We start from the raw sequence: 12,682 nt of genomic DNA, 5'->3' as shown, positions 1-12,682 counted from the left end.
ATTAATTCATGGTAATAAATTGTTTTCAATGAGTCAATAAAAATAAATTAAAAAACATTCTCAAAAACATGTTACACGAACTTAATTGTTAAGTACAGAAATCTAATTTTTATATAACATGATAGATAGAATACATCAACCATAAATTAAAAGATTTTAATACTTCAAAGTCTTTTTTCAATTAAGTTTTGATTTAATTTAATTTGATAAACTTATCATCCTAATAATCAATTAAGATTCTATGTGTGTTATAGTATTATTTAATGTGCCACATTAATAAATTTTGACGCCATCAATAAAAAAATAGTAGAAAGATTAATACATTTAATTTAAAATCTTTAAAAAATAAATTTAATTAAAAAATATTTACTAATTTAAAAAATAAATGATTTTTTTAAAAAAAATTTAACCATTTACTCTGTTATTTCCCCTTCCAACCACAGTCTGTTTTCGTCTTTGAAAGTTATTTTATATGAGGGTTGAAAATGATTTACGTTTGGACTTTTAACGACTATTTTGACTAATAGAAAATTATTTTATATGTCAAGTGACACGTGTCACTGATCTGCCACGTGGCGTGCTACGTATTACTGACCTGTCACGTGGCGTGTCACGTCATCATGTCACGTGGCACTTAACGTAATATATCATCATCCAATTAACAGAATGACTAATTTGACTAACAGTTTATTTTTTAGGGACTAATTTAATTAAAAAATTCATTCAAGAACGAAAATAAAGATCGCATAATCTTTCAAAAACGAATTTGAACATTTGCCTTTCGCTATCTCTCCATTTTCAAGGTGGGGTTCAACTTTTCAATATTCTCGCCTCAACTTTCTCCTAGCATCCATCCATTATTCAATATTCAATATCCATCATCATTTAAACAAAAATGACATGAATACTCCCCCACCCAAACACGCGCACACACACCCCAACCAGATGAATTAAGGATAAGTACCACAGCCACATACACATAGTTACACCACAAAATATTTACGTATATAAAATATATATCGTGTTCATATCACTTCTCACGTTTCTTCTTCGCTTTGGTCATCAACTTTTCCCTAATTACCGCTTATTTCTCGTAACCTTCGTTTTCTCGTTTTCCTTTGAAATTTAATTCATTTATTTATATTTTAATTAACCAGAGCAAGGTTGTCTTTGCTTCTTTGTGGAGGTTTTAGGCTAACGCCAGAACCCGAACCAGCAACAGCAAACAACACAAGACATACGTTTTGTTGTATGTATTTTAATATTAATATTAATATTAATATATTAATAATAATAATCATATAATATTTAATCTGTCTGTTTCTGAGTTGTTGCCGCAATCCACAATCCCTTCCCTCTCCTATCTATTCCTCAAATCAAATCCCATTCTTTGCCGCAACGCAACACCAACAAAAATTGAAATTCAAGACTAAACTATAAAAATTTCATCTACAAGCATTGATTTGATTTGATTTTATTTTATTTGATTTTGATCATCGACCGAAAAGATTCATTTAAAGAAAAAACATTCATAATAATAATAATTCGACGACCTTAATCCAAAATCAATCTAATACCTTCCAATTCTTCCGATCCAGAATATTAATGGCATCATCACATTCTCAATTCTGAGACTATTTGGCGATTAGTCGATTGAGTTCTTTTTTTAAATCCTTGGATCCAGTGTCGATCTTCGTGACGACGATGAACTCAGCGGCGTCACAGGATCACTGGAGGAGTTACTTCAGGAAAGCGAATTCCGACATATTCAGCATCATTGACAACGCCATCACGGTGGCCGCTTCCGATTGCCCCAAGGAATTCAGGCTTCGCCGTGACGCCATTGCCGAGCTCCTCTTCTCCTGTAGGCTCGCGCGGTGCCGTGGATGTGACCGAGTGGAGCTCGCCGTCGATGGAGGCAGCGGCAAAGATGATTGTGGTGGTGGCGGCGGCGGCGGCCGCAGGAGCGGTGAGTCCGAGGTCGAGACGGGTGGGAGTAAAGAGAGCAAAGTCAACAGCAGCAGAGATGATAGGGGAGAGGTGAATGTTCAGATCGTGAGCAATTACAGCTATGGGGAAGCAGAAGCCTTGACGGATGAGATTGAAGAACAGTCTCTGTATGCTGATGAGGTCTTCAGGATCAGACAGGTTTTGCTTAATTCTCAAGAAGAGGTATATATATGAATGATCTTTTAATTATTACTTCAATTATTGCTCCTATGTTATGTAATTTACTTGGATAATTTTTATGACAATCACTGAAGTATGAATTTTTGACCTAAACGAATAGAAACGATAAAGGCTAATTTGGGTGACTATGGCAGCAAGGCCACTCTTAACCCTAGCTTTCTGTGCTTTTCTTTTATTTGTGGTTATGATTAACATCAATTATTAATTCTGTGTCATTCAATGTAATTGAATGATGTTCATGAGAGTTATTGGAATCTAAATTTCTGGATTAATTACTGTAATGTGGTTTCATTGGATGGCAGTTAGTTCTTCCATGGAGGTACACTTCTTTGTTGTTCTTTGGTCCCTGATTTGATGGTGGTTTCTTTGTGTTGGAACAGTCTGATTCAGTAATATTCGAGTCGTTGCGGAGGCTTCAGCTGATGGAGCTCACTGTGGATCTTCTGAAGGTTTGGATTTGATTGAATAATTCCTTTACTTCCATTCAGTGGGCATTCCATTTATGCCATGGATTTTGCAGGCTGCTTTTTTATTTTTTTTCCGTTCTGCCATTTTCATCAAGTTCTCTTATTTTTGGAATGGGTAAATCTGCCAGGCCACTGAGATTGGTAAGGCTGTCACTCCTCTTCGAAAGCACGGCTCGAGGGATATTCGCCAACTTGCACGGACACTTATTGAGTATGGATTCGTTCCACTATATTTTCTTGGCATGTTTAGGGTCATTTAGTAGATGAAAATTGAGCCTGTTTCTCTTCTTATGAATGGGTTAAAGAGAAGTCTTCAAACTGGTTTCTTCCATACCAATTAGTGGATTCCTTTTATGTGTTATATTGTTTGGGAATATGAAGGAAAATCACTACACTTTTCACTTTTTCCATGCTTAATCTCTAGGTACTTTTGGCTTGTATTTAGCTTTAAGTTCTCGGTCAATCATGTGTTTCTATTCTCAAATTTAATCTTCATTTATGTCTAATGAGGATCTGGAGATAGGTGGCTAAATAGCCATGATAACTAATCTCGGTTCTATTTAAATCATTCTTATATTGTAACATCTCATCCACTTATTTTGCATTTATGAAGGAAGCTAACATTCTAGATATTGATTTAAAATTGTAGTGGCTGGAAAGTTATGGTGGATGAGTGGGTCAAGGCTACCACACCTATCACAGGTATTGAAAATCTATCTGCCTTTATGTCGTCCTCAATATCCTCCTTCGTCGATTTCTAGATTAATTCATCTTTAAAATTTCATTAATAAATATTTGCAGGTTCAGAAGGTACCCCAGATTCAGTAAAGCCGTCTACAGTTGATGAGGAAGAAGGGCTTCCATCACCTCCCATGGATGAAGGGGCTTTCTTTGCCACTCAAGCTGGTTCAATGGAACTCTCCCAGGTACTTACCTGTCTTTTTTCCTCTGTTTATCCTTTATAGTTTGGCAGGGTTTTGATAATTTGCGACTGACTTCAACTTCTATCGGTCGGATGATATGCAAAGTTCTTTGATGGCATGGATGATTATGGAAGTGAGTTACCTTTGCCGTTTCTCATGCTTAGTCTAGCTTGCTTTTGCTCTACGGTTCTTTATTTGAATTCCCCACTTCTTAAGATTGATGATTATGAATGGAAACGATATTTCAGATCCTCAACAGAGTGGGGAATTCATCAAGAACCGTGAAAGTGGCAGAAGGGCATCGCTGGATAATCAACATATTGTAGAGATGAAAATTCAGGCTTCAGCCAATGACACAAACACGGACATTAAGGGTCAGCAAGCCATGAAACATGAGAGTACTGTGAAGCTAACTAAGCTGGTAAACACTGACTCTGGCCCTGGCAGGCCGCCAAAAACTACCATGCAGATAAAAGGGACTGTGAAACAGAAGATGCCTCAAAAGATAGAGACAAGTGTCATCCCAAAGCAGCCTCAGGCTAGTAATCAGGATGTAAGGAAAACAATATCATAGGTCATCAAATTTGTCTTTTTGAAAAAAAAAATTTTCTGACATTCATGACTACTCTATCAGAAATCCAAGCCTTCGGATGATTCTTCATTGAAAGTGAAGCTAGAAGCCGCTAAGAGAAAACTTCAGGAGCGGTATCAACAAGCTGAAAATGGTTTGTAATTCCTCTACCAATAATTATTTTCCATTTTCTCTCTAATCTTAATGATTCGAATTCATGACCAGTCCGATAGATTTTAATTTTATAGAGAATCTATCCTTTGGCTGATCAATGTATGGAAACATGAGTTTGAGTTAATTTAATTTTAATTTATTGGGTAACATTAATCAATGTTCATAATGTATCTGAGTCTCAGTTCATTGATAGACTGATTAGTTTGCCTTTTGATTCTCACTTGAAGCTAAGAGGCAGCGAACGGTACAGGTTATGGAGTTGCACGACCTGCCCAAGCAAGCGGTTGCACACCGGAATCCACATGTGAAGCCTGGAATGCATAAGAGGAAATTGAATAACGGACGAAGATAGTGATCTGCATAATGGGGAACCTGCATTTTTTGTTATAAGCTTCTCCCGTTCAAAAAAAAAGGAGGAAGAAGAGCTCTATGTATGTAAGCTTTGACCATTTGAAATCACAATTCAGGTTTACCATATTCTTACTTGTACAGAGAGCCGTTTTGAATCTCTGATCTGATTGAGAGGGAAGTAAACTCTGAAAAACAGTTTATTTCCTAAATTAAAGGTGTTGAGTATATATAGAAATTTTGTTTATCCGGGGATTGGATTTGGAGGAGGCACTCTTTGGCAATAAAATGAGGATGACTATGTTCACTCTTTGGCACCATCTTTTACACTCACATGGTTGGTTATTTAGCTGTAAGAGAACAAAAAGTGTTAGAAAGTGAGGGAAGCAAGTGTGATTCCTTTAAGTTAGGATTAATGCGTAAATCATTATGATTTTTATAGTTTTCAGTGAGTTAAAATAGTTTGTATAAAGGTGGAGTTTATGGTGTCTATAGCTATAATAATTACGGTGGCTAAACAAATTTATCCGTACTTAAAAAGTGTTGCTAAATTAAAGTTACACTTTTTTTATATTTTGATAGTATTTTTATTTTTATATTTCAAATTAATAAGCAACACTTTTTAAGTGTTATAAAAGTCGTATAGCATGCGTACTATGGGAGAGAGAATTAATCCTTAAAGACGTATGATCAATATCATGTTATTTTTAACTTTTTTTTAGTAAAGTATCGTTTTTGTCTCTAACATTTGAGATAAGTCCTATTTGTGTTTCTAACGTTTAAATCGTTCTATTTGTATCCCTAACATTTATAAAAGTGATTCAATGTTATTCTACTATCAATTATATTAACAAATCAGATTGTATTTTTCAATTATTTTCACTTGAATGTATTCATTCTCAATTAGGTCTCACTTGAATGTGTTCGATTTTAATATTATACCCATTATTTGTGTTTAGATTCAATTATATCCCTAGATAAGTGAATTTTATAAATGTTGTAGGAATTAGTTTCAATTTTTGATGAGTCATTTTTTGGAGTGGATCATTGATTCTATCCCAGACATTTGTATTCTAACTTCAAGAAAAGATTTTTAAAACTCAAACTAAAGCGTTCATGATGTGTAATTGATGGCAGGATAACATTGAATCACTTTTACAAACGTTATGGATATAAATAGGATGATTTAAACGTTAAGGATACAAATATGATTTACCCTAAAGTTGTTTTTATAATTAAATAATATATAAAGAATTAATTTATAATTAAAATTAGATAAAAATTATTTAACAATTATTAAAAAAACTTAAAATTTATGTTTTGTTATGGGACCATTTAATGGTCTAAACATTCTGTGACCATTGAATCCGGTGTCTAGTAACATATAACAAAGTTTGAATTATTTTTAGAGAATTTACCCCTAGACCCCAGTGGCCTAATATGAAAAAGTTCTCAACAAACTTGTCCCAAGTTAGTTATTTGAGAGACTAGTGACAATGCGTCTTGTATGTTCGTGGGTAGTGACCATGCATTGGCTTAATAGGTTTTTCTTTGACTAAATACTCTACTACTATTTTTTTGTTCGTTTATTTAATCAGTAAAAGATTATGATTTGCAAGGATCATTCCACTAAATTCAAGAGATTTGGCTAATGTGGTTTTCACACTGATACAGAAGATAGAATTCGTATCTTTATCGTATAAGAGATCATTATCCATTTATCTATTTATCCAAATAGAACCTAGAGTTGTCACAATAGTTTCTTAACAATTTACAACTCTATATTGGAGGTTTTTTTGGTGGGAAAGAATATTAGGGAGCTTTAAGCACCATGATATGATGTTATATTAAAAAGATTATGTGGGTTGAAATTACTTTTTTGTGGAAAACAATTATTTTTTCTCTAAAACCTTGTTTAAGAAAATGAATATCCTAAATTTGTACTGAAATTGTAGTTAGTTCTAGAATAAAGAAGTATTGGTTGATTACAAGTGTTTATTAAAATTTTTGCACACTTACGATTCTTTTTTTTTTTTTCATTATCATTTTCTCTAATAAATTTAGAGTGAATCTCTCCTCTCTTACCATGGCTGCTATTTTAGAGTTTCTTTGAACCCACTTCTTGCACTGTTTCTGTCAAGCTTTCAGTATCAACATTTGTCTTCTTTATTTCTGTTCTTTCTTCTGCTTCTGTCATTATTGCCACTTTCCGAACTCTTTCATTTTGTTTGGTGGTTACCGCCATTATTTTTTGCTTCAACATATTCATGGTCCCAAATTTTGAACCCGCACATAAGGCCTAGATGACACATGAAAGGTACACAGGCACCAACTGTCCGGTCAAGGCCGACTAATCCCTACAATACTAGTAACCACGTGATATCTACATTCTTATAGTTAAAGAGCGCATTTCTTGTTTTTCAAATATAAACTTTTATGGGCCAAAATCAGAAATTGTGAAAGAAGTTACGGATGCATTTTCAGCCACAAAAAGGAATATTCTAATATGGAACTTCAAGATCCAACAGATACTTTTTCCATTATAGACAAAGCCCTCTATATTTCGCAGTCAGAAGTTTTGCCAACATGTGATACTTTTCGTTATGCTCTCTCCTCCATATACGGAGCTTTCTTCAATAAGTCTGGTGTTTTATGATCTAAAATTCTTTATAAATCATGATTATTGGATTTTTAAACCGATGGCTAAGATTTAAAACTTTTAATAATAATATAATAATTATATTTATATTTAAATATTTTTACAAATAATTTTATTTCAAAATTTTATTTTTGCCCTTTGTCTTCTTTTTCTATTATTTTTTTCCCTCACCTTTTTTGTCGTCACCGCTGACGTAGCTGAAAGAAGAAACTTAACTGCTACGAGGAGCCACCGTCATCGTCATCTTCGCGAGCTGCCTTTGCATGCGCTCTCATCGCCGTCGTACATCCGCGTCTTGCCGTCACTATCTGTGAAGTTGCGAGGCCGTTGCCGTTCGCCACTTCCAGTGCTGCCAAGTCAAGAACGAGCGAGAGGGAAAGAGCTCCGTCACTGTTGGGTAGCAGTGGTTAGAGCCGCCGCTAATGAGTCCGCCGGAGCTTCTGTCTAAGGAAATAATAATCGGTTCTAATATATGTTGGTGGTGTAGTAGTAAGTATGATGATAGTAATGATTCGTTGTTAGAAGATGTGAAAAGAAGAAGAAGATGAAGATATTTATGTAATTTACTATTTTATTTTATAACTTTTTTTTTTATTTAGAGCACCAATAATCTAAATATACTTTCTCCAGCTAAGACAATTTTATTATTTTTTTTTTTCAAGACAATAGATGCATTTCATTCAAACAAAAGAAAAGAAATACAAGTATCTAAAATCGGGCGTCAAAGGCAAAAGAAGGATGGCATTCCCAATATACAAATTGAAACTTAAATAGGAAAGAGCAAGAAGTGAGTGAGAACTTAGGGCACAGAAACTTTTTACAAGAATTTATCAATTGAACTTTTAAATCTCTTCTAGTGTCAATACTTTGCCTTCAAAATTGTATTTGTTGCAACTACTCCATATGCTCGAGGTCAAGCACGCTACCGAACTTCTTCATTTCCTTCCGTGGCTATCGCCATTAAGACAAATCCATTGTTCACATGTTTGAAACTTGTATCTCTTTATTCACAAAGAAAAGTAACGTTTGCCAAATAAAAACTAAAGATAACACACATTCTAACCAGAGATGGACTGAGATGGTGGAGACTGGAGACTGAAGAGAGGGGCACTTGTCTCCACAAATATTTTATAAAATAATTAATAAATATATATAGATGTATATATTTGTCTTATTAGATTATGTTTTCTTAAAAAATAAATAAATTAATCAACAAATAATTATAATTAACTTCACTATACTGGCAAATTAGTTAATAATCATGTTGAAACTTAATTTTATAATTAAATGTAACTTTAGTTATGAGTAATATTTTTTAAATATTAGTTAACACTAAGAACATACTATTTATATATTAATATTTTTTTTATTAAAATGGTATTTTCTATAATAATTATTTTAGTGAAATTTTTTTGTACCGTAAATATTATAAGAAATAAACATCACAATTAAGTAGGAAATAATAAATAGCTAAATAATTATTTAAGAATACATATATAAAAATAACATTTAGTCTTGTTAAAAATAAAGAGAGAATAATTATAAATTATCTTTTTTTATCATAATTTAAATTAATATATTGTTTACGAGTTAATTAATTTATGTACGTATATATGTATATATGTAGGTGAAAACTCAGGTGAAGTTGACTTCACGTGAAGTTGATATCTGAGTGCTGTTAGATGAAAATTTACTCAAATCAATCAAATCATTTAACAGTTCTCAAATATCAACTTCACGTAAAGTCGACTGCACCTGAGTTTCAACCATATATGTATGTATTAATGTATGTTTCTAATTTTTTTAATATATATATATTTCTATCTCTATATATTTTTGCTTCCACCAATCAATTTTTTTGGATCCGTCACTAATTCTGACCTTTATCAAAAACAAATAATACAAAACTAACCATCTTTAGCCATTCCATTCAAAGGTATTCAAATTAAAAAGAGAGAAACAGAATTCTCTGCCTAAGGCTTTTGCCATGCCTTTCTTTTATTTAACTAAAAAATATTTTATTTGCCATTTAAACAGAAATAAGAAGATTTACAAATTTTACATTACATTTTCACCATCACTGGTGCAAAAACGAATTTTGAACAGTTCGCGCAGATTTAACTTTTGATTTTTGGATGCAGCACTAGCAAAAATAAATAAATTGTTTTTCATTTTTTTTGCAGTTGTTGACAACAAATATCGAGTAGAAGAGAAAAAAGAAAAATTAACCAACTTATTTATTCATCCGCACATTTTACACAACTTTAATACGTTTTATTTGTTTGAGTACGATTTTGTTTGTCTTTGAAAAAAAATAAAAGATATATATTCAAGATTTACCAAAAACAAAACATGAGATGGAATTTGATGCACATTAGAGTTAATAATGAGGAATTGATTGAAAAAATGTGTTGAACACTTCCCTTAAAAACAAAATCTGCGATTGACTCTCATGTACATACACTAGAGTTACTCATACAATGAAACCACTTACAGTATCAGTTACTCATGAATATTATTTATTTTCTTTAAACAACATCGTTACTTTTAGTAAATTACCTTAAAAAGCTATTGGCATAGGAAAAAACATCAACGAAAAATATCTAAGGCAATCATTTAGAAAAAATGAAAAATCAACAAAAGCACGACATTTGGCCACAAGGGGTTAGGCAGGAGAGGTTTCTTGAACCGCAAGAATCAATGAGAATTCCCAGTTGATGACATTAACAAGCTTCATGTTGCTTGATTATATGTAAATGTATTCAGGTTGAAGCGCAATTAGCATATATTAAATGTAATTGTTGTTCTTTCTTATTTTATTTTAATGATGCATTTTCATTTAGTTGTTTACTAGTATTTTTACCCATAATACTGTTACGGGAATATAAATTTTTTAAATTACATCGATTCTGATATTATAGATTATGACACAAAAAATTTATAGTATTAAAATATTTTTACAAAATAATTGTAAGGGACAAAAGTCTCCATGGCTAAGAAGATCAGGGCCTTTGTAAATAAAAATAAAATTAAATAATAAATTTTTTAGTTATTATTTTCATTAGGGGTGGCAAAACGGGTCGAGCCCGCCGGGCCGATCCGCTAAACCCGCTAAAAAAGGCGGGTCGGACTAGAATTTGGAGCCCGCCAAATTATAAAAACCCGCCAAACCCGCACCGCCAAATTGGCGGGTTTTGGCGGGGCGGGGCGGGCCGGTCCGCCGGGCCGAAACTTTTTATTTTTCTTTTTTTTTATTAAATAAAAGTGTAGTCACTATTATAAAATTAATAATTATAGAATTTTTAAACACTTTTTTTTCATTTTTTTTATTCTTCTTTTAGTTATTAACTTTATTTATTTTATTTTACAGTTTCGTATATATGCTCAAATTATGTGACTTATTTTTAAAAATAAGATGATTTTATTGACAAATATTATTTTGAACAATTTTATTGAAGTTAAAAATTAAAAAAAAATAGTAAAAAAATTATATTATAATTTGACTATTGTTTATTTTTTAATTATTATTTTTTAGTTAATTTTAATGAATTTTTTTTAAAAAAAAAAAAGAGTCAAGCGGGCTAGCTCGCCAACCCGCCAATCCGCCATAAAGCGGGGCGGGCTAGCATTTTGAACCTATTTTAGTTGGCGGAGCGGGCTGGTCCGCCCCGTTTATGAGGCGGGCCTAGGTGGGGCGGGACGGGTTGGAGCGGGCCGGCCCGCTTTGCCACTCCTAATTTTCATACGAAAGAGTTTAACTTTTTTTTTAATAATTAATTTCAACAATCATTATCTAAAATCTGAAAAAATTTAATGTATATACTTTTATATTCGATTAGGTGTTAAATTTGTTGAATAAATAGAAATAATTAATTTTTATACTGGTTATTTAAAAATAATATTTTTTCTATATATATAAAAATATAATTAGATATTAGCATAAAAAAATTATATTGATAGGTATAAAATTAACTTAATTTTTTTTAAAACAATTGAATCTTGATTATAACTTTTAATTACAATATTAGTCTTATTTTTTCTAAATTATATGTAATAAATATTTAAGAGAAAAAAAGTAAAAATATAGATTAGAAAGATAATAAGTAAAAATTTAAAACTAAATAAAAGAATATGTATATAATAATATTTTTTATTTAAATTATATTTGTTGTTAATTTTATTTTTTGTAGAACAGAAAAGTAGAAAAAAAAATAGAGAATGAGAGAAAAGAGAGAGAAAGATAAAGAATAAGAATGAGAGAGTGAGTTTGTTAATTTTTGAAGTTAAGAAAAAAATTTTATTTTAATTATAATGAAAAAATATCTGATGACACATTTTAATTTGTCTAAGAGTTATGCTACATATATAAGTCCTTTTGGCTTACAAGTCTTATAAGTTGGGTCAAGTCTAACAAAAACTACATTCACCAATGGAGCGTGATAACACGCGCGTCAATCAACCGTTTCCAAAGCGCGCTTTCACTCACCATTATGGAAGACATTTCTTCTTCTTCTTCACATTCCTCCTTCTCCTCCTCTTCCTTCTTTTTTTTCCTTCTTTTTTGCGTTTCTCCTCCTTTTTCTTCACGTGTTTCATATTCATAGTTGTTTTTTTATTACTGTTGTTGTTGCTGCATTTTTTCCTCCTCCTCTTTCTATTGATTTTGCAACATTATGTATTTTTTTCTTCTTTATTTGACTTTTTCTCTCAAGAAGAATTATAAGAAAACGAAATAAGAAGATGAGAAAGAAGAAGCAGTAGAAGATGAAGAGGGGGAGGAGGAAGAGTTTTGAATTATGCAGAACTTATCAGAATAAGAATACACCCAAAAATTTTCGAAATATACCCAAATATCTTCGTGCTACATCCAAATTGCTGCAAAATCAGAAAAATATTTTCTCTAATGCTGCGTTTTTTCTTCTTCTTTTTTTCCTTATTTCTTTCTTTCTTTTAGTTAAATGAATGTAAGTTCATCCTCTTCCAAGTAATTCTGTAGCATTATGTGTTTCTTCTTTTTCTTTGTTTGATTTTTTTGTTTTTATTCTTATTAAGAGAGTAAAACAAGAAGAAACTTGAGAAGGTAAAATAAAAAGGAAATGATGAATTAAAAAAAAAAGAAAAAGATGGTGATGATGATAAAAAAGAAGAAGAAACAGCAGAAGATGAGAAGGAGGAAGAGGAATAGTTTTGAATTATGTAGAACTTATCAAAATAAAAAAACACTCAAAAATTCTTAAAATACACCCAAATAACTTCGTGTTACACTCAAATATTTTGTTGTTACACCTAAATTTGCTGCAAAAAAATGTTTTCTCTAATGCTATACTTTTTATTCTAAATTGAACCACAC

At 31.8% G+C, this 12,682-nt stretch overlaps 1 protein-coding gene across 3 annotated transcripts; it reads left to right on the top strand.

Annotated features, from left to right (window-relative positions):
- Window positions 1-891: 891 nt before the first annotated feature.
- LOC112745014 (probable mediator of RNA polymerase II transcription subunit 26b) lies at window positions 892-4,993 on the top strand. Of its 3 annotated transcripts, none has more exons than XM_025794839.3 (10): window positions 892-1,249; window positions 1,599-2,172; window positions 2,571-2,639; window positions 2,786-2,868; window positions 3,307-3,359; window positions 3,459-3,583; window positions 3,686-3,713; window positions 3,829-4,133; window positions 4,215-4,305; window positions 4,553-4,993. In XM_025794839.3, the coding sequence occupies exons 2-10, from the start codon at window positions 1,705-1,707 to the stop codon at window positions 4,675-4,677; spliced, it is 1,347 nt and encodes a 448-aa protein (XP_025650624.1). In that variant the 5' UTR covers window positions 892-1,249; window positions 1,599-1,704; the 3' UTR covers window positions 4,678-4,993. The 3 variants fall into 3 exon arrangements, with proteins under 3 accessions (XP_025650624.1, XP_072074180.1, XP_025650615.1); XM_072218079.1 differs by having other exon boundaries at window positions 1,037-1,249; window positions 1,685-2,172; XM_025794830.3 differs by lacking the exon at window positions 892-1,249 and having other exon boundaries at window positions 1,311-2,172.
- The last annotated feature ends 7,689 nt before the right edge of the window (window positions 4,994-12,682 follow it).

This window comes from Arachis hypogaea, chromosome 2, assembly GCF_003086295.3.
Source record: "Arachis hypogaea cultivar Tifrunner chromosome 2, arahy.Tifrunner.gnm2.J5K5, whole genome shotgun sequence".
Taxonomy (NCBI): domain Eukaryota; kingdom Viridiplantae; phylum Streptophyta; class Magnoliopsida; order Fabales; family Fabaceae; genus Arachis; species Arachis hypogaea.
This window is presented reverse-complemented; position numbering and strand designations above follow the sequence as displayed.

Bases quoted from the DNA above. Each gene is read 5' to 3' on its own strand.
- LOC112745014 (XM_025794839.3), top strand. From the start codon at position 1,705: ATGAACTCAGCGGCGTCACAGGATCACTGGAGGAGTTACTTCAGGAAA. The intron at 2,173-2,570 runs GTATATATATGA...GTGTTGGAACAG, and splicing joins TGCTTAATTCTCAAGAAGAG to TCTGATTCAGTAATATTCGA. The intron at 4,306-4,552 runs GTTTGTAATTCC...TCTCACTTGAAG, and splicing joins GTATCAACAAGCTGAAAATG to CTAAGAGGCAGCGAACGGTA.